This window comes from Lagenorhynchus albirostris, chromosome 20 (genome assembly GCF_949774975.1).
Source record: "Lagenorhynchus albirostris chromosome 20, mLagAlb1.1, whole genome shotgun sequence".
Lineage (NCBI taxonomy): Eukaryota > Metazoa > Chordata > Mammalia > Artiodactyla > Delphinidae > Lagenorhynchus > Lagenorhynchus albirostris.
This window is the reverse complement of record NC_083114.1, coordinates 9835449-9856112: the sequence shown is the minus strand read 5'-3', so window position 1 is coordinate 9856112 and position 20664 is coordinate 9835449. Positions and strand designations below refer to the sequence as shown.

At 56.4% G+C, this 20664-nt stretch overlaps 3 protein-coding genes across 16 annotated transcripts in view; 1 reads left to right on the top strand and 2 right to left on the bottom strand.

Annotated features, from left to right (window-relative positions):
* The first annotated feature begins 9564 nt into the window (after positions 1 to 9564).
* CHRNE (cholinergic receptor nicotinic epsilon subunit) lies at positions 9565 to 14164 on the top strand. Its single transcript, XM_060135485.1, has 12 exons — positions 9565 to 9674; positions 9938 to 10080; positions 10200 to 10244; positions 10362 to 10471; positions 10600 to 10755; positions 11028 to 11128; positions 11508 to 11708; positions 11786 to 11900; positions 13168 to 13282; positions 13386 to 13572; positions 13662 to 13768; positions 13886 to 14164. The coding sequence occupies exons 1-12, from the start codon at positions 9629 to 9631 to the stop codon at positions 14033 to 14035; spliced, it is 1476 nt and encodes a 491-aa protein (XP_059991468.1). The 5' UTR covers positions 9565 to 9628; the 3' UTR covers positions 14036 to 14164.
* C20H17orf107 (chromosome 20 C17orf107 homolog) lies at positions 12221 to 12975 on the bottom strand. Its single transcript, XM_060135493.1, has 3 exons — positions 12910 to 12975; positions 12581 to 12778; positions 12221 to 12481 (listed from the first exon to the last, which is right to left on the bottom strand). Exons 1-3 carry the CDS (start codon positions 12973 to 12975, stop codon positions 12221 to 12223), a joined length of 525 nt encoding a protein of 174 aa, XP_059991476.1.
* Positions 14165 to 14715: 551 nt separating the features above from the next.
* Positions 14716 to 20664, bottom strand: part of MINK1 (misshapen like kinase 1) — a 47961-nt gene continuing 42012 nt past the window's right edge. For 4 of the 14 annotated variants that reach the window (XM_060135467.1, XM_060135465.1, XM_060135471.1 and 1 more), the window contains 15 exons: positions 20310 to 20395; positions 20042 to 20152; positions 19783 to 19895; positions 19541 to 19626; positions 19020 to 19183; positions 18525 to 18630; positions 18304 to 18441; positions 18004 to 18112; positions 17509 to 17676; positions 17259 to 17402; positions 16921 to 17055; positions 16632 to 16732; positions 16156 to 16549; positions 15927 to 16066; positions 14716 to 15563 (listed from right to left, as the gene is read on the bottom strand). In XM_060135467.1, the coding sequence (XP_059991450.1) occupies positions 15480 to 15563; positions 15927 to 16066; positions 16156 to 16549; positions 16632 to 16732; positions 16921 to 17055; positions 17259 to 17402; positions 17509 to 17676; positions 18004 to 18112; positions 18304 to 18441; positions 18525 to 18630; positions 19020 to 19183; positions 19541 to 19626; positions 19783 to 19895; positions 20042 to 20152; positions 20310 to 20395 (2079 nt within the window). In that variant the 3' untranslated portion in view covers positions 14716 to 15479. The remainder of the gene's footprint in view (positions 15564 to 15926; positions 16067 to 16155; positions 16550 to 16631; positions 16733 to 16920; positions 17056 to 17258; positions 17403 to 17508; positions 17677 to 18003; positions 18113 to 18303; positions 18442 to 18524; positions 18631 to 19019; positions 19184 to 19540; positions 19627 to 19782; positions 19896 to 20041; positions 20153 to 20309; positions 20396 to 20664) is intronic. The other 10 variants (XM_060135469.1, XM_060135473.1, XM_060135475.1 and 7 more) reach the window with 5 other exon arrangements.

Below are 20664 nucleotides of genomic sequence, written 5' to 3'. Positions count from 1 at the left end.
CACGGGCTATTTGTTGCTGCGTGCGGGATCTTCGTTGTGGAATGCAGGGTCTTTTTTAGCTGTGGCGTGCAGAATCTGTAGGCATGTGGGACTTAGTTCCCTGACCAGGGATTGAACCTGGGCCCCCTGCATTGGGAGCGTGGAGTCTTTACCGCTGTACCACCGGGGAAGTCCCTCAGTTTATTTTTCTTAAATCTTAATATTTTTAAGCCAAGAAAAGGGGGATTTACTGGAAAGATACTGAGGTACCTCATTCAATCAAAGGAATCGTTGGGCAACCAGCCTGCAGGAGGAGACAAGCACACCTGGGCCTCAGGAATTTCTGGAACCAGGGGCTGGGATGCCGGAGGCCCTTTCTTGTCTCTACTCGTCTTTGAGTATCAGCCACATTCTCTCTTACTCCACGTAAAATGCAAGGAATGAACGTGGCTGCCTCACGCATCTGAATTTCACTTCTTGGATCTCCTACAGCAGGGAGAGACTGACTTCCTGAGTTCCTGTTTAACAAAATTCCCAGGAAGGACTTTCTGTAGCCTGGCTGGGGTCAGGTGTCCTGCCCTGGACCCATGACTCCGGCCAGGCGGGGGAGGTGTCTCTAAGTACCTGGCAGTTACTCTGGGGTCACATGGTTTGAGAAGAACACTTCTCAGTAGAAGGGAGGGTGCTGAGAAGATTACACATTCATTTATTCTTACTCATTCATCCAGTAAACGTTTATGGAGCCTGTTATGTCCTGGGCTCTGTGTTTGTGCCGTGAACACAGGAACCCAGCAAAGTCTCAGCGATCCAAGAGCTTAGGTCCCAGTGAGGGAGATGGCCTAGAAGTCACTGCCCTGTCCTGGCTCAGCCAGACCCACTCTCCCTGTTCATGAAAGAAAGAGGAGCCCCTCTGTTGCCTGTGGCGGGGCCTCGGCAGGCCAGCTTGGGGACGTTTCCCCTGTGAGGTGCTGATGGCTAAGGAACCCAGCCGGCAGGCCTGGCAGCCGGGGGCAGCGCAGCTGTTCCGAGTTACCCGCCAAGAGCCAGGAGGTGAAGGAAGTGGCTTCCTGTTGAGCTGAGATCTTTGGCTCCAGCTTGGAAGTCAAGGCGTCCCCAGAAACAGAAGTGCCAGGCAGCCCACCGAGGTTCTGTGGAATTTTCGTTATAACGCACAGAACCCGGGCCTAGATCAGGTGCTCGACTCCACCAGTGTCGGCGTCTCAGGCCCTCAGGCAATGGTCATCCTGAGCAAACACGGGAAAGGTGCTGGCTCAGCTCTGGGCCCAGCACTGGCAGGAAGGGACAACTGTGGGGTGGGGGAGGGGCGGGGGTAGGTCAGAGCCCTTCCTGGAGACTCCCCAGATTTTCTGATGTGCTGACTCTGCAAGAAATGCCCACAGGAGTCACTGGTCTGAGCAAGACCTCCACCCACGAGTTACAGACCTGGCCGAGGACTGCAGCAAAGCGCTCTCCTGTAGAGCGTGATAGATGCCTGGGGCCAGCGACCCAGGCTGCGGTACCTGGGTTTGGGCATCAGGGACGAGGATTTCTACTCACTGTACCTCCACCCCAGACTACTCTGACACGCAGGTTGTTGGTCCAAGTGTGGTTTTCTCCCATTATCGTATCTTATATGATGTGAGTGTGTGTGTGTGTGTGTGTGTGTGTGATGTATCGTTTATACATGATGTAGTGATGGTGATTAAACTGAGGATTTAGCCCGTAGTTTGGGGAATGGACAGAAATCACTCCTGGAGGAGACTGTATGTAAATCTGACGACACTGGACTCGGAGGTTGAGAGCTTTTCTGAAGGGCCCCTGCCACCATCACTTTTGGCAGCAAGATATCACGTATCATTCCTGCCGGGAAGGATATAGTGCATCTTCAGTTGTGGCAGTGAGAATGGAATCATGACAGGGTGTTTTGGGAGCTAAACGTGTAGGAGGCGGGCTGGGTTGGTAAGGGATGGAAGGCACTGGTCGAGTGGCCACATACACCACCCTCGGTAAACGGGGTGTCTTAGGCCTACCCCAGCACCCTTCCATGCCTGCACCCGAAGCCTCATGGCGTTGGGCAGCAAAGGCTGAATTGGCTGCACCTGAGGAGAAAAGCCGAGGTCAATTTGTGGCCAAAACCTTAGATGAAATGATGCAGAAGCCACGAGAAAGCGGAGACCACACAGTAGAAAGAGGATATACAAAGTAGAGAGAAAAGGCAGGTGTGAGAGGAGCCCAGAGCAGACAGAGCAGAGGCAGGACTGGTGGGTCCCCAGGGCTGCCTTGGTCTCTGACATTGGTCCATGTTGTCCCAGTCCATGTGGAAACCTACAGGAAACCTAGCTGGTGGATCTGACTCTTGCAATGCAAAGAAGCTAAGTGACACGGGACCCTACCTACAGCCTCCGTGGTTTCTGCTTTTCACCCTGTGAGGTCTCTCCCTCCTCCTTGCGGCCATGGCTTATTCATCTGTTTAATCAGAGCATCTGGCCCTGTGCAGGGAACGTTGTAGGTGCCTATTAATGTTTAAATACATATCTGTACTTATCACAACAAGCCTTGGCCCAGCCCTCACCGAGAGGCTGTGGAATAAGCAGCAGCACAGATTTTAGATTCAGTACCCGTATCAGCCATGTGCAGGGAGGTGAGCTGGGCCAAGGAGATTCTTTCTGGGCGTCTGAAGTGGAAAACAAGTAATGAAAAGGCAGTTAACAGTGGGAGCCAAGGCTTCAAGGACATGTGGAGAAATGGACAAGCAGTGTGGACATTCAGTGTTCTTGCTTGTAACAGGGGGATGGTTATGAAGGAGCTCAGAAGTAGAAGAAGGAGATCCCAGAATGGTGGACCTGAAAGTGTTTTGCGACCTGTGAAACGAACACAGGTATCCGTGATCAGTAAAGCTGATTACAGGGAGCTCTCCGGTGGTCTAGTGGTTAGGATTCCAGGCTTTCACTGCCGTTGGCGAACTGAGATCTCACAAGCTGCGAGGCATGGCCAGAAAAAGAAAAAAAGAAAGAAAGAAAGAAAAAAAAGCTGATTATAATTCTCATGCATTTTTTTGTTTTTGTTTCTTGTTTTTGTTTTTTCAGTGTAAATATCAGGATAATCTCTATGCTTTCTTTTTTTTTAAATTTTTATCAGAGTATAGTTGATTTACAATGTTGTTAGTTTCAGGTGTACGGCAAAGTGAATCAGTTATACATATACATGTATCCACTCTTTTTAAGATTCTTTTCCCATATAGGTCATTACAGAGTACTGAGTAGAGTTCCCTGCGCTATACAGTAGGTGCTTATTAGTAAGTCTCATGCATTGTTGCCAATCTACTTGTGTGACTGTAATAGGGAGAAGAAACTTTGTATTCTCTTACAAGTTTGTCACTAAAGGAATGTTGCCTATAAGCTTAAATTATACATAATGGCCCATCTCTGGGAACCCTGCCTCCCAGGTAATGAGCATTAAGCTAAAATACCTTTGTTTCGCTAACAAGGAAACTTCCTGACCAGGCCCACCTGTGAATAGCTGCCGCAAGGAATAAGTCCCTTCTGGAGTCTGACCAGAACCAGGATTTTATCCCCTCCTCTTAGTATAAAAGAAGCCTGAATTCTAACTCGGGGAAGATGGTTCAGTGGGACGCTGGTCCGCCATCTTCTCAGTCTGCCAGCTTTCTGAATAAAGTCACGATTCCCTGCCCCAGCAACTTGTTACTCGATCTGTTGGCCTGTCGTATGGCAAGCAGTATAAGCCAGCCAGGGCTCTTGCTGCCCGTGGCCAGCCAGCTCTGCTTGGGGAATTTTTGGGTGAGGCCCTAGCAGCTGCTGGGACCGCTTGTCCTGAGGATGTTCCTTTTAAAGTTCCCTGAAGCTGCACTGGCTGTCCCAGCTCTTGGCAGTTGGAACAAAGGAATCAACATCTGGGAGCCGATGGGCTCCATACTGTAGGGTAAGTCACTCCAGTGTGTAAAGCTGGAAACTTTATTTCCTCTCTGTTTGGGGATTTTTTTCTCTAGAATAAGCTAATTTGTTTTGTATTTGAATGGGGTACCATGTTGGAAAGAGGATAAGAGGAAATAATTGGTGGACTTTTACCTGATTTGTGAACTGGTTCGTTTCTTTGGATGTGCTGGTTGGTGTGTGCTGGGTGTTTTTGTTTTTTGGGGTTTCTGTTGTTGTTGTTTTTGGCTGCGCTAGATCTTAGTTGCCCCATGCAGGTTCCCCGACCAGGGATTGAACCCGGGCCCCCTGCACTGGGAGCGCAGAGTCTTAACCACTGGACCACCAGGAAAGTCCCTGCGCTGTTTATTTCGTCTTGTATTTATGTCTTTTAAAAATGAGGGGCTTCCCTGGTGGCGCAGTGGTTGAGAGTCTGCCTGCCGATTCAGGGGACACGGGTTCGTGCCCCGGTCCGGGAAGATCCCACATGCCGCGGAGCGGCTGGGCCCGTGAGTCATGGCGGTTAAGCCTGCGCGTATGGAGCCTGTGCTCTGCTACGAGAGGCTGCGATAGTGAGAGGCCCGCGCACCGCGATGAAGAGTGGACCCCGCTCGCCACAACTAGAGAAAGCCCACGCACAGCAACGAAGACCCAACACACTCAAAAATAAATAAATAGGGCTTCCCTGGTGGCGCAGTGGTTGAGAGTCCGCCTGCCGGTGCAGGGGACGCGGGTTCGTGCCCTGGTCCGGGAAGTTCCTACATGCCGCGGAGCGGCTAGGCCCGTGAGCCATGGCTGCTGAGCCTGCGCGTCCGGAGCCTGTGCTCCGCAACGGGAGAGGCCACAGCAGTGAGAGGCCCACATACCGCAAAAAAATAAATAAATAAATAAAGGAGTTCCTTTAAATAAAAATTAAAAAAAGAAATTGGGTCATTTTTTGATGACAGTGGTGCTGCTTTAATCCGAGTGTGACGATGAATCCGTGGCTTTACCCCAGCTAACTTTACAGACAAGTGTGTGGTAAGTAATACTATGTGTGGTCCTATTCACCTTGCAGTCAACTGAAGTTCAGGCCCTGGTTCTCTCCAGGTTTTAAGGAAGACTCGGTCCCAGGTCAAAATGGATGTAAGGCTATGTTAGTTGGGTAGGCAGACCTGCTGGAGGCAAACTCATGAACAGAGGTTAGTATAGTGCCCAAAGTTTTAATATAATTGGCAATTGCTGGGTCTTTTAGAGCATTTGCAGATTCTCCTGTCTGGGCAGACACCTTGAATGGCCTACTGTACAGCATTTCAAAGGGACTTAATTTAAGCCTGCTTCTGGGAGCCACTCTGATCCCAGAGTTGCAGGGCAACTGGCAAGGCCTTATCCCGAGTTAAATTAGTCTCTCGACATATTTTAGCCATGCTCCTTTTTAATGTATCGTTCATTTCCTTGGTTTTTCCTATCAGTTGTGGTCTCCAGGATAAATATATTTTCCAATTAATTTGTAATGCCTTAATCCAAGTTGGGGGATTATTTCCTCAAGGAGGGCTTTAAACACTCCTGAGGCTTTTTCTGTCCAGGTGGGCTATGCTTCCACCCATCGTGACAAAGTGTCCACTCATACTAACAGGTTATCTGAAATTTCCTGCAGCTCGAGGATTTGAGTGGTCTATTTGCCAGGTTCCTCTGTGCTGAGTCCCCACCTGGGGAGGTCTGAAACCCCACTCTTTGGCCCTTCTTTGTCCTTTTCTACACAGGAGATCTTGCCCCAAAAGATGGACTGGATACTCTGGCATCTATAAGAAACTATTTCAGGGTAAGGTTCCCTACCTGGCATTCTGAAGGTTGTAAGAATGAGCAATTTTGTGCCCCTCCAAGGACTCCTGTGACTGGGATGGATTGAGATGTTTTCTGTGCCACCTTGGTGTTTACCAGAGGATGTTGCACCTGTAACAGAAAGTTAATCAGCTCGTTCCCCACTGTCAATTTTACGTGGGGCTCCTGTGGGGAAATTGGAATTGGGCACCTCAAGTCCAAGGGAGCCCTCCCGCCGGGCCTCTTTGTTTATCAGGGTGTTCCTCTCTTTCTACCATCTGAGAGCCTCCTGACTTTTATTGGTTTCCTTTCTATTTAGCCTATGGCAACCTTTTTTTCCAGTACCTTTCCTCCTTACAATAAGTGCATTTGTCCCTTTCCCAATGGTGGCTGACCTCTCTTTGGGTCACTCACCTTCTGGCGAGTGCCACTGACAGAAAAATGGCGTTGTCTTTTGCATCTTCTTTCTTCTGTTGTTCTGTTGTTGAACCCTTTAAAAGCAAGATCTACCAACGGAGAAGGGTTTGTTCCAAATTTACCATCTAACTTTCGTAATTTTGTTATGTCTGGGGCGCTTTGCCCAATGAAGATCAAATTTACCATTCCAGTGTTTTCAGGGGCCTCAGGATCTGCATCAGTGTAACATCTGTAGGCCTGATAAATCTTCATTTGGTTTTTGCTGAATTTCGTTCAAAATCTTGCCTGGATTCCCCTTTTCAAAGCCTTGCCAAGATGCACTCATGGTAGTGCTCTGATAAGGGCATTCCTCTCTCATCAGGGTCCAGCGGGCTTCAGGTGTACCACGTGGGTCTGTTAGGTGGAGTTGCTTCCCTGGCCTGATTAACGACCATTCTCCTTTCATACAGCGGGTCCTCCCTATGAACAAGTCTGAGGGGGAGAAAGGACTCTGCATCTGTAGAAGCCCAGTCTGCTGGCCGTTTGCCTTCAGACCCCTATGGGATAACAGCATAAGGGAAATTGCCCTGCCCCAGGAGTGCCTCCTGGCCCTAATTGGGTCACATCTTAGATCGTGATATCACACCAGGTCCCTGTGCCCCAGGAACTAACACAGGATTTTTTTAATATATAAATTTATTTATTTATTTATTTTTGGCTGCGTTGGGTCTTCGTTGCTGCGCGCGGGCTTTCTTTAGTTGCAGAGAGCGGGGGCAACTCTTCGTTGTGGTGCGCGGGCTTGTCATTGTGGTGGCTTCTCTTGTTGTGAAGCACGGGCTTCAGTAGTTGTGGTGCTCGGGCTTAGTTGCTCTGCAGCATGTGGGATCTTCCCGGACCAGGGCTCGAACCCGTGTACCCTGCATTGGCAGGCGTATTCTTAACCACTGCACTACCAGGGAAGCCCCATTCCCCCCCTTTCTTTTTTTTTTTTTTTTGCGGTACAGGCAGATTCTCAACCACTGCGCCACCAAGGAAGCCCATGACCCAATTTCTGAGATGCCTAGAGAGTAATGGGTTTGTGAACCCTTAGATGACTTAAGGTTGCTCTTTATAATCTTAATACTTTAAAAAATTTCATTGTAGCTGAAGAAGGGTCAACCTATTTGTTTAATTTTGTCCAAATAGCACAGGAATTTAGTGTAATTCTGGCACCAAGTTAATTAATAGATAAGTATTGGGAACTGGAACCAATACCCCAAATTAAATTGCAAATTAGACAACAAAGGGCTAAGGGGTTTCATCAGGTTCAAACAGTGGTAGATAAAAAAGGAAAGGGGATTGTACAACTGACTAAAGATTTTAAGGAGTCCCTGTCCAAGGCTGATCAGTTCCATCCCATAATCACCTCTTTGTCACCCGTGTTCAGCAGGTAGTAGAGCGGTCTTTGTCCTTTTTCCCACAGGATTGTGGAATGGATCATTGACAGTAGGGAAGAACCTTTGTGTTCTATTACATTAATTACTAAAGGAATGTTGCCTATAAGCTTAAATCATACATAACGGCCCATCTCTGGGAACCCTGACTCCCAGGTAATGAGCATGAAGCTAAAATACCTTTGTTTAAATCATACATAATGGCCCATCTCTGGGAACCCTGCCTCCCAGGTAATGAGCATTAAGCTAAAATACCTTTGTTTAAATCATACATAATGGCCCATCTCTGGGAACCCTGCCTCCCAGGTAATGAGCATTAAGCTAAAATACCTTTGTTTAGCTCACGGGAAACATCCTGACAGGGTCCACCTATAAGTGGCTGCAGGAAGGAAGAAATTTTTTGTTTTCTTGGCTGTGTGTTTGGTCTTCGTTGCTGCACACGGGCTTTCCCCAGTTGCAGCGAGTGGGGACTACTCTTCGTTGCGGTACACGGGCCTCTCACTGCGGTGGCTTCTCTTGTTGCGGAGCACGGGCTCCAGGTGCGCGGGCTTCAGCAGTTGTGACCCACGGGCTTAGCTGCTCCGCGGCATGTTGGATCTTCCCCAACCAGAGCTTGAACCCGTGTGTCCTGCATTGGCAGGTGGACTCCCAACCACTGCACCACCAGGGAAGTCCAGGAAGGAGGAAATTAACATATCCCCTCCAGAGTCTGGCAGGAACCAGGACTACCTCCTCACCTTTTAGCATAAAAGAAGCCTGAATTCTGACTCAGGGAAGATAGTTCATTGAGACACTAGTCCACCATCTTCTTGGTCTACTGGCTTTCCAAATAAAGTTGCTATTCCTTGCCCCAACAATTTGTCACTTGATTTATTGGCCTGTCATGAGGTGAGCAGGAGGCGCTTGGACTCAGTAACGTGACCTTGGACCTGACCTGGAGTCCTCTTTCATACATTCTGGACGAAGGTAACTGCTTTGCTGGATCGGTGTGAGGAAGCAGTGTGTAAGGCAGCAGAAAAAGTGCTTCCTACCCCGTAAGGGAAACATGGGGAGTTTCTTAAATAAAGCAGATTCCTGGCACCCCATCTCTGCCATCTTACTAAATTGGGCTTCTTTGGGGATGGAGCCTAGGAAACTGAATTTTAAATAAGCATTTCCAGTGACTGACTAGGGTGGTCCAAGGAGACTTAGGAAAGACTGAAGAGTGTGTGTGTGTGTGTGTGTGTGTGTGTGTGTGTGTGTGTGTGTGTGTGTGTGTGTGTGTGTGTGTGTGTGTGTGTGTGTGTGTGTGTGTGTGTGTGTGTGTGTGTGTGTGTGTGTGTGTGTGTTTGGGTGGGGAAGACAGTACTTTCATATGTGGCCACAAGGTGGCAGCAGAGAGATGAGAAACTGATGTCTCCGGTGAGTGCTCCGCCCACCCCCACCCCCCCGACCGGCTGAGAGTGGGCAGACATGGGGATGGGTTGCAGGAGAAGGTGGGCCCTGTACTGTGGCACCCTCTCCTTTGCCAGGTGGAGTTTGTTACTGCAGACTAACCCCCTGTGACCACCTGTCTCATTACCAGATTTTATGGACGCTCTGCTTTTGCCAAACTCTGCCGGCAGAAACTGCATTAGCGTGACCTTGGCTGGGCTGTGGGTGGTGGTGAGTATGGGCGGCAAGCGATGTCACCTGCACAGGGCAGCTGACTCAAAGGACACCAGTGCATTACTGGAAAGCGGGGCCCTCCACCCCCACTGCCAGGCTTGTGGTTCCAGGTGTTTCTTAAAAGACCTGTCCACCTGCATCAGGCCTGTTTCAGTCATGAGGGGATTGGGTCTGTGGCTGGGGAGCTGGCCGAAGCCCAGGCAAAGGCTGCTGGGATGGGGTGAGGGCAGGGAACTCAGGATGGGGCAGCTGCCTCTGGAAGAAGCCAGGATGTCCCTGGCTGCCGCCCTAGGGGTAGTAAGAGGATTAGGTGTCAGTCCCTAACCCAGCCCGGAACTAACACCCTCCTCCACTAACAGCCCCTTCCCCCGCACTCACAGCACTCTGGCCTGCCCCCGTCGGAGCTTGCCAAACTCAGAATAACCCCGGGGACCAGACCGTGGGATGGCAGGGACTCTGCTCAGTGCCCTGCTCCTCTTGCAGCTGCTCGGTATGGACCAGGGTCGGGGGAAGTGGTCGGACACACACACAGGATACTGACATAAAGGGACAGGACAAAGACAGACTGAGTTGTAGACAGAGACACGATATTTGGTCCCCAGGCACATCACTGGTTTGGGAGACACACGGACAAATACACAGCCTCAGACAGAGACAGACAGAGAAGCAGAGCCATGCAGATCCAGAGGCAGAGAGGAGAGGCTCCTTAGCCTCTCCGTTTCCAGTGACCCCACTGCTTGGCCCCACCCCCAGGCAGAGGTGAAGGGAAGAACGAGGAGCTGCGTCTTTACCACCACCTCTTCGACAACTATGACCCAGGACGCCGACCAGTGCAGAAGCCTGAGGACACTGTCACCATCACCCTCAAAGTCACCCTGACCAACCTCATCTCACTGGTAAGATACCCCCACCGTCACCCCAAGCGCCATCTCTGAGCCTAAAGTCCCACTTCTGGTCCCAACCGCTGAGCTCTATCCTAAAGCTGGCTTCCATCATCCTAATCTCCCATCCGCAGAATGAGAAAGAGGAGACCCTCACCACCAGCGTCTGGATTGGAATCGTGAGTGGAGTGTGGGGAACAGTGTGAGGTCTTGTCCAGGGGACCCTTTTCTCCCAAACTCCTCTTGGGTACCAAGGCACACGTCCTTCCGTCCCCCTCCCCTTCCCCCACCCTTAGGACTGGCATGATTACCGACTCAACTACAGCAAGGGCGATTTTGGGGGCATAGAAACCCTGCGGGTCCCTTCAGAACTCGTATGGCTGCCAGAGATTGTGCTGGAAAACAAGTGAGGACGGGGCCAGACTGGAGGGAAGCCGAGGCCCGGGGGCTGGGCTGGACCTGGTTGGGGCAGGTTGCTTGGAGGGAGAGGGGGCCACAGATCTGCGCAAACCCTTGGTTTCCCGGAGCCCACAGTATCGACGGCCAGTTCGGTGTGGCCTATGAAGCCAACGTGCTGGTCTCGGAGGGCGGCTACGTGAGCTGGCTGCCCCCGGCCATCTACCGAAGTATCTGCGCCGTGGAGGTCACCTACTTCCCTTTCGACTGGCAGAACTGCTCTCTTGTTTTCCGGTGGGAACCGGCCCGGACCTTTGTGGAATTACGGGGGCAGGGGGTGGGGTCAGGTGTGGGCGGGGGCGGGGAAACTTCTAATCCGGGGCGGGGCTTTGTGGTGGAGGTGGAGCTAGACATTCGAATGGGGTAAGGCCGCCCTAGCGGGTTAGAAGTAAGTGTAGAAACCCAGGTGTGGGGGCGAGGCCTGGGTTGCCGGGTAGGGCGGGGCCTGAGGCTGAGGCCCGAGTCCCAGCCTCTGTGGTGGGGGGGTCATGGCCCCGGCTCCGCAGCTCGCAGACGTACAATGCAGAAGAGGTGGAGCTCGTCTTTGCTGTGGACGACGACGGCGACGCCATCAGCAGCATAGATATCGACACTGAGGCCTATACTGGTGAGGCCCCCTCCTGCTCCAAAAAACTCGCTTCTAGACGGGTCCAGAGAGGGGACTTGCCGAGTGGGGCTGCCCCAAACCATCGATGCTGGGATTGACTTGGCAACCCTGCTTTCACTTGACCCTTTCCTGAAATCATTCTTGATCGTTGGACTAGTCCAGCTTGCTCGCTTGTGGTGGTTCCCTAACCTCTCTGGGAATGCCCCTTTCTGACCAGCCCAAGCAATCCAGACCACCTGCCCCACCCACCTTTGTCCAGACGGTTTGCATCCTCTCCTCGCCTGGAGTTGCAGGCCCCCCGCGATCAGATGAGGGGACGGAGAGCAGGGCAGCGCGCCCCACCTCCGAGAGCCAGCTGACCGCGCCTCCCGTCCCGCAGAGAACGGGGAGTGGGCCATCGACTTCTGCCCCGGGGTGATCCGCCGCCACGACGGTGGCTCTAATGATGGTCCAGGGGACACTGAAGTCATCTACACGCTCATCATTCGCCGGAAGCCGCTCTTCTACGTTATTAACATCATCGTGCCTTGCGTGCTCATCTCGGGCCTAGTACTGCTCGCCTATTTCCTGCCGGCACAGGGTATGGAGTCGCCCAGACCCCAACCCCGGGCTCCCTCCTGGGGGGCGGGGCCTGCTCTCACCAGGTACCCCCTCCAGCCGGCGGCCAGAAATGCACCGTCTCCATCAACGTCCTGCTCGCCCAGACCGTCTTCTTGTTCCTAATTGCCCAGAAAATCCCAGAGACATCTCTGAGCGTGCCGCTGCTGGGCAGGTGGGCGCAGAGTGGATCCCGGTGGTGCCTACGTGGGGCGTGGCCAGTGTGAAGGGCGGAGCCAGATGAGCATGGGGTGGAGCCAAGGGGCTCGTTGGGAGGGCCCAAACCTAATGACTCTGGGAGAAGCCTCAGCTGCATCATCCCCGCCTGGGCTTTATTTAGATGCGGGGTGGGGCTGGGATGGTGGTGGCTTTTCCGGTCCCCCGTCCTCCGTAATGCTGCTGGACGCCACCTGGAGGTCTCCGGAGTATCTCTGTTGGGAGCGGGCCGTCTTAGTGCCCACCCAGCCCCACCGCCCCTGGCCCCCACCTCTCCCCTCATCTTGAACTCACCGGTTCCCCGGGGGTGCCGAGGCCCAGCTGCCGTCGCCACTGTTGCAGGAATGAGGCGGATCCCTGCAGACCTCGTCCACACAGGCAAAGCCGCGCCCCCTGGAGCAGAAGCCGGGCGCTCGCGCCTGCCGCAGACCCCGCTTGCCGAGCCCCCTGCCCCGCGGCCTGGGCTACCCGGGCCAGGGCTCCACTTGGATCCCCGGCGTCTAGTCGCCGCACCTCCTGCTGCACCCACAGGGCTGAGATCTGCAGCGGGGGTGCAGGAGTTGGCGGGGGTGCAGAGGTCCCTGCTCCTGCCGCTCGATCCCCCTTCCCCGCCCCTCCTCAGCACCCCCGGCACCCCACCTCTAACGAGGTGGCCCCGAAGTTCACTACGGTGGCCGCGGCTTCTCTTAGCACCAGCCCCAGGGTGGGCTTCGGGGTGGGCGGCTTCTCTGGCTCTCGCGGCTCCAGAGACTTCGGCTCTCTGAACCGATGCTCCAGATATTCATGGGCCGCGGCCACAAGTTCCAGGGAAGATAGAAGTGGGGGCTGGAGGGCCGCCTGGAAAAGCACAGGGACTGTGGGGTCATCAGGTCAGAGGTCAGAGGTAATGGGGGGACGCTGGAAACCTTCCCAGAGCGTTTCAAGGTGCCACCCTTGGGGGTGGAGGGTGGGTATCGGTGTAGGCGCACCTCCGTGGAGCTATGGAAGTGGCAGACCCACAGCAGGGTTTCCAGGGAGCTGGGGGTACCCTTCATGGTTGCCACCGGCGGTGCGAGGGGGGAGAAGGGCGGGGGGGACGCGTCTGGCCCCGCAGAGGAGCAGCAGCTAAGGGGCGTAACTCTACCCCTTGCGGAGAGGTGCGTTTGTGAGGTTAGAGGACTAGTGGCCCCCTCTGTGGCTCAGGGGAAGTGGGGAGGCTGCGACGTCACGAACTCCGGGCTCCCCAGGTACCTCATTTTCGTCATGGTGGTTGCCACGCTCATTGTCATGAATTGCGTCATCGTGCTCAACGTGTCTTGTCGGACGCCCACCACTCACGCCATGTCCCCGCGGCTGCGCCACGTAAGCACCGGGTGGAGGGGGCTCCGGGCGGGAGGCGGGACTTCGAGCTAACCTCCTGGCCGCACCCCCCCCACCGGCCGCCCACCCACCCACCCAACCCCAGGTCTTACTGGAGCTGCTGCCCCAACTCCTGGGCTCGGGCGCACCCCCCGAGGTCTCCCGGGCCGCCTCGCCCCCAAGGCGGGCGTCGTCCTTGGGCCTACTGCTCCGCGCGGAGGAGCTGATACTGAAAAAGCCGCGGAGCGAGCTCATGTTTGAGGGGCAGAGGCACCGGCACAGGACCTGGACTGGTGAGCAGTGGTCCGAGCGGGCCAATGGAGGCACCTGCAGCGGGAGAGGCTCCTAATCACCCCCCACCCCCCGGGGTCGCTCCCACCAGCTGCCCTCTGCCAGAGCCTGGGCGCCGCCGCCCCCGAGATCCGCTGCTGTGTGGATGCCGTGAACTTCGTGGCCGAGAGCACGCGAGACCAGGAGGCCACCGGCGAGGTGGGGCAGGAGCCGGAGAGGCTGGGTGGGGAGCTGCTGGGGGCCTCCGCTCTCCCTGACTCGTGCACCAGGCTCCTGCTGCTTTTAGGGACTCAGCTTTGCCCGCCCCTTCCCCAGGAGGTGTCCGACTGGGTGCGTATGGGGAAGGCCCTCGACAACATCTGCTTCTGGGCCGCTCTGGTGCTCTTCCTTGTTGGCTCCAGCCTCATCTTCCTCGGGGCCTACTTCAACCAAGTGCCCGAACTGCCCTACCCGCCCTGTATGTAGCTGTGAGCCTGCAGCCACGGTGACAAACGTTCCCACCCATCTCCAGGAGGAAATCTGGAAAACAAGTTGCTCCCGCTGCTTTATTACGATCCTTTCGTACTGCCAACGATAAATCTGTATTCAGCCTCGCGAGAGTCGTATGTGTGCACGTACGTAGGTCTGGCCACCGGGCAGACAGCAGCCGGAGTTGGCAGATGGTTCAGGAAGGCTCTTGCATGTCAGCCCTCCGGAAGGCAAGAACCATCCTCAATTCATTCTTCCCGACCTCCCAGTTTTTCTTGGGTCCCAGCTCCATGTGACCCTCTAGCCCTGTGAGCCTCTAAGAGATCTTTATCCATTTGTTGCCAAACAGGAGCGACCCCGCCCCATGCAGGACTTGCATATAGAGAGGCTGGAGCCAGGCGCCTTCATGGCCTGGCCAGGCTGGAGTGGGTGGAAACCAAATGGCCCCTGTGCAGGGCCCCACAGGTTTAAGCCTGAGGATGCCCTCGCCCTCCCTCAGTTGTTTCCTCTAGGTTTTCTTGGCCCAGCAGTGCCCATCCACCCCCTCTCCACCAAGGCTCACTGACTGCAGATTCCACACCACCGTGCCCCCTTCATCCCAGCAATGCTGGTGGGCCCTGGCTAGTACCTGGGATGCTGAGAGAAAACAGAATAACGTAAGGCCTGAAATGGTGGGAGCTGGTTGAATGGTCTTTATTAACAAACGGAGATCTCCAAGGCCACTACATTGGGGAGTGGTGGGGGCAGGGAGGGGCCGGGGCTACTCGCTGCTCACACTATATACAGATGCAAGCAAGGGGGTATGGAGGGTGAGCGCTCCCTGCTCCCTCCCTCCACCAGGGAAGGGCAGAGGCTACAAGAGACAGGGGTTGGAAAGGGGTAAATGTTTTGGCTGGCGGGGTCCCCCCTCCATTCCCTGGGGTTTGGGGGGAGGGGAATCATTAAAGTGCTTTCAGAAAATGAGGAAATGGTCCCTGCCCCTGGAGTGGCTGGTGACCCCCCTAAAACCTAGGGCCCAGTGACCCCCCCCAGGGTCTGGTACATTCAAGGGGGGAGCCGGCTCCCCTGACGTGCAAATAAAGGGGCCCAGGGCCCTGCCGAGTCAGCAGCAGTGGGGTATGGGGTCCAAGCCCCAAGCACTCTCCTCTTAAGTGGAGAAGGGGGGGTGGGGCTAGGCCCACTCAATTCCTGGTAAGGGGAAGCTGTGCCTCTCCCCAGAAGTTGGGACAGGCACAGTTTTGGGGAGAGAACATGTTGGGGAAGAGGATGGTCACGTGATCACAAAAGCATCAGGGGTCAGAGGTCACGTTCCCAGCAGGCTCCAGTGAATCAAACCAGTAAAAGCAAAGCCCAGGGAGGGAAAAGAAGGGCGGCCCGGGAAGTCTGGGTGTTGGGGGGGGGGAGAGCTGGTCCACGCGGGACAGCCCCGTCCAGGGCCCCGTCACCAGTTCATGATGCAGTTACGGTTCAGGGTCATGAAGTAAACTTGGCTGCTGCCCCCGGAGCGGACTGAGGCAAAAAACACCTGGGTGGAGTAGGAACAGAAGTCATCAGGGATGCGGGGGGGGGGGGGGGGGGGAAGCGTCTCAGTTAACCAGGAGGAGGGGAGAGAGAGACTGCAGAGCGGAGTCCCTCAGAGTGCCCCCCAGCCCCTCCGAAAGGCGGAGACACTCGGGGAAGTGGGCAGCAGGCCGACCTCCCGGATGAAGGAATCTGGAGAGTTCTCAGAGAGGGAAGACGAGGGAAGGGCAAGCTGTGACCACACAGTGCGCTCCCTGGAGGCCTCCTTCCAGGAAGACCCAGAACCACCCCTCCCCCAGCTCTGCCCAGGGACCCAGGTCCTGGGGGCCCACCCAGTGCAGGAGCCCGGGCCCCTTGTCATTCCCACCTTGTCATTCCGCTCACACAGGAACTTGAGCCTCTGGGCTCGTTTGTGCATGAAGACCCCGTCTAGGTGGCCCGTCTCCACGGAGCGGATCTCAATGGCTTTCTCACCCCAGCCCATGATCTGGTTGGAGCAGATATAGGCTGGGGGGGAAGGGAGTGGAGGGGCAGTGAGTGGGCTGTAGCCCAGCTCGGTCGGGCACACAGGCTTGGAGGGCGGGCACCTCACTCACCCACAGAGGTGGGCATCTCTCCCCACTGCAGCACCACGTCCTTAATGATCCGCCCATACGTGTTGACATAGACGCCCTCATCCTCGTAGCACAGCAGCATCTCCATGCCATCCGTGTTGGGGAGGAAGATGATGGCGTGGGGCGTGATCTGGCTCTGGATCTGGGAGGAGAAGGTGGGCTGGAGGCCCCAAGTCTGGGGCACAGACTGGTGGCCCCAGTCTGTCCGCAGCCCTGCCAAGCTTACGTGCACAGGGATGTAGATGTCATAGCTGTTCCCCGAGTCGACATCCACAGCATGGAAGCCGGCGCTGGAGCCATAGATGACCTTGAGCCTCTGTCCCTCCTCTACCGTCAGGTCCACCAGCAAAGGGCGGTGTGGGAGGTCAGCAAAGGACTATGGAAGACAGAAGAGCTCAGGGGACGCGGGTGGAGGAGACAGACCTCGAAACAGTGTTGGGGGCTGAGGCTGGGGTTACCTTGAAAGCCATGAATTTGTGGTAAGGTTTGGGGGCCCAAGCATACACCTCCACAGAGTTCTTCAGGGCGATGACCAGGAATTTGATGCGTTCATATTTCACTGGGGGCAGGAAGGAAGAGGGATGCAGCAACTTCCCTTCTTGGGCTGCAGCCCCTCCCACAGGTCTGTCTGTACCCCCAACTGTGTGCCCCCCATCTCTGGCTACAAGGCTTTCTTAGCCAAGGCCCCTGTTTCTTTCTCTTCTCATAAACAAAGGTGCCCCGGCCACTGTGTCGTGACCTCCTCACCAACACGGTAGTGCCCGCAGCCCTCCATGTCCCCCACAGTGGTCCAGCCCTGCTTCTTCTCCACTTCTGGGTCATTGTGCAGGATCTTGTTCCGGAGCCAGGACAAATAATATACCCGCAGTTTGTTCCTTTTCCCTGAGGGACAGACACACACACCCCTCTCATCGGAGGTCCAGCTTCTGCCTCCCCGCCGTCCTTTGGGTGCGAACCACGAGGGGTGAGAAAGTGCGGCCCCACCTTCCAGCTCCTGGACCAAGGCTGCCCTCCTCCCAGACTGAAGGTGGTGACGGAGGGCCCAGGGGCTGAGCCCTCCTCCCGGCCCTGCCCTCCACACACACCTGAGATGGTGATGAGCAAGTTGAGTCCCTCCAGCACATCCATTTGCTGGAAGCGTCGCCGCCCGATGAGTCCATACACCTTGCCCTGCCCACTTCGGTCCAGCAACATCAGCCCGTTCTCCGTGCCCACCAGCAGGTTGACCCCTGCAATAGGAGCCCTTGGGCAGATCAGAGGCAGAGCCAGGCCCTCGCCTGACCAGGAGCATGGGGGCACACCAGGCCCCTCCTTTCCTTCCCAGTCCTGGCTTACCCCAAAGGGCCGCACAGAGGATCTCGGAATTGAACCGCTTCTTGTACTTCCGAATCTCGGGGGTTTCGCTGTGGGCCCGGGTGTTGGTGGGGTTCACGTTGACCACAGAGCCTTTCCTCACGTCATACTGCAGCTGATCGAGCCGACTGCCCTCTCCACCCACCAGGGCTGCCAGAAGGATGAGAGGAACGGGCAGTAGGCTGCAGCCCTCTCACCCCGTCTCTCTTTACTCCACACCCCAGGATACTCAGAATGAAAGGGAAAGACTGGAGAACGGAGGAGGCACCTGGAGGAGTTTAAACAGGGCCAAAAGGACTGGCAAAGTCCTCGTTCTGTCATGCGAGTCCCTGAGCCACCACTGAGCATTTTTTCTCTTGGGTCAAGGGGGCCCCTTGGTGCCAGGGCAGGTTCAGGCCACAGGGGAGGCCGTGACCGCTCTGTGAAGCCCAGTCATCAGAGGCCCACCCATGGCCATCTCCAGATCTCTCGTCTCACCTGTGATGGGGATGGTGTCCCCACTGCCTCCAGGCTGGTAGATCCCCAGGTCCACAAACATCGTGAACGAGCTCTTGCCAGGGGCCTTTACCAGCCCACGAGACTGGTACTGCGGGGTGGGGGCGGCAGTGAGGCAGACACACCAGACCCCAGCCCTTGCCCTCCCCCTCCTGTTGTAACCTGGCCAACCAGCTCCCCGGGGCTCCACCCTGCTGACCACAGTGCCCCCAGCACCCCTGGGTCTCCTGCCCACGGCCAGTGATCTCGTCTCGCCCTGTGGAGCCACCTTCACTGACTTACATCACTGCCTCCATCCTTCAAGGGGGGGCTTTGACCTTTGCTGCTCTCGGTGGGCGAGTGGCTGGGCTGGACCACATCTGGCAGGTTCGTGTAACCGTTGCTATCAGCATGCAGCAGGCTTCGCTCCTCTTCAGGGGTCTAAAGGAACAGAGAGAAGGGGGCCAGTGCTGGGGCCAAGGAGGTGCACGGCAGGCTGGGGAAGAACGGGGGGGTCCACTCACGCGCTGGACCACCATGGTGCCACCCCCATAGGGGGTCTGGGTCCCGGCTATCTCCTCCACGTCATGGACCACCATGGTGCTGACACTGTCTGTGTCTCCATCGCTGCTGTGGGAGAGAGGAAGGTCAGGAGGCCCTCCAGGCCCTGCCTGCCACCCAAGTGCCACCCGAATGCCACAGGGAGCAAACGAGAGCCGGAGGACTGGCGCCTTCAGTGTCTGTTGGAACACGACGCACTCAGCCCTCACCCGGCAGCCCTTGCCCCCTGCCCAGCACTCGGGGAGGGCTGGCCGCACAGAGGCCCCTGAAGAGGCCCCCCCGACTGACGGGACAGTGAGAGAGAGCTGGGGACACCAGCCCCCAGCCCTGTACCCCATTCTCTAGGGAAGGGGAGGAAGAACTGACCAGCAGTGATAGCCAGGGACCCTCCTCTGGGAAAAGGGAACCACCTTCCCTCAAGCTGGCTGCAACTCCCCCGCCCCCAGGATGCCCCATACCGGCCCCCAGGGGTATCTCTGCTCCCCTCCGACGGTTCGCCGTTGCTCTCCTCCTCGTCGTCCTCGCTGCTCTCCACCTCCTCGCTGGACGACGAGTAGTCCATGGCCTTCTTGGGAGGCCGGGGGGCCTCGTCCAGGGTCCGCTCTTTCAGCAACACAAAATCCTGCAGGGGAGGAGCTGCGTGAGGGGAGAGGCGGTGGTACGAAGGAGGCCACAGAAGGGCAGGGTAACAGGAGGGGCTCCCGCCAGCAGGCCCCTGCTCACTAACCTCACCAATGGCTCGCTTATAGCTCTGGGAGGGGCCGTGGGGGAAAAAGGGCAGCCAGGAAGAGGCAGGAGAGAGGTTAAGAAAGGTTAGTAACTGAGAAGCACCCCCCTGTTAGCCCACAGACCCTCCCGTCACAGATTAATGAAGGCCCTGACCCTGGAACCCAGCTCCCTGGGGCTCAGAGGCTCCACATCGGCCCCAAAGCCCCAAACCGGGAGAAGGCAGGGCCGGAGGTGCCACCCGATGACTTACTGCGGGCCGGCCTGGCCGCGAGCGGTGGTCATCGGGCTTGGCTTTGCTCCCAGGGGAGAGCACGGGGGAGCTGTCCAGTTTGGAGGCTAGAGGTGGCGGGGTGGGGGAAGGGAGGTCACTGACACCTGCACAGGGGGTGGCCTCAAGCCCAGCCTGCTCCCCACCCCACCCCCACCCAGTCGGGAGCAGCCGAAGGCAGGGTCCACCCTGATGGAGGCTGCCCCTGAGGCCTGTGCACGTACCTCCCACCCGGTTCCGCTCCAGTGAGCCAGCCTGGGGGAGGTGCCCGTGAGAGGCGGGGAGGACGCTGTCCGAGCGCTCCCAGCCAGGGTCGCTCCTCCTGAGGTCAGGATTACTGTGGGAGGGGCAGAGGCAGGGTCAGGGAGATGGGGTGTCTCTGCCTGGGGAGGCTGAGCTGCACCGCAGAGGGAACCATCACCAGGAGGAAGCAGGTGGCAGAAGTGGGGGTGGGAGTGAGTAGTGGGGGGACAACTCCATTACCTACAAGCGTTGGGCGGGCCAGGGGGCTGAGCAGGGGGCCCTGGAGGCTTGGGGTTGCCCCGCTCTGCCCGCCTTTGCAGATAGATTTGCCAGGCGGAGTTGCTGCGAGGTCTGTGGAGGGAGCACAGGGGTGCCGGGGGCGGGGGCAGGGAGGGGGCTGAGGTGACTGGGTCGGGGCTTGCCCACCCCTAGGCGGGTAACCTGGCAAACTCCCCTCTGCCCCCCACGCCGCTCCCTGGGCTGCCGCCTGCCCGCACCCAGGGGTTACCTGGCACGGACAGCCTGGGCTGGCCGGGACCCTCCAGCCCCACTGGTGTTAAGGGCAGTGGCGATAGATGAGGTCCTCTGAGGCACCTGAGGAGAGAAGAAAGGAGTCAGTGCTCTGTGCTGGGCGCCTGGCGGACACTTGTCCTCATGGAGATGCTGGAAAGGGCTCTCCCCACCTTTACGGAGAAGCAGACTGAGATCGAGGAAGCTAATGAATTTGTCTAAGGTCACGAAGCTGAGAAACAGCAGAGCTGGGATCTGACCCAGAAAGTCTGGCCCCTGGCGCTCCCCAGACACCCTGGGCACTCTTCCACTCCCATATGCACCACGGAATCACCGGGACACACTCGGGTGGC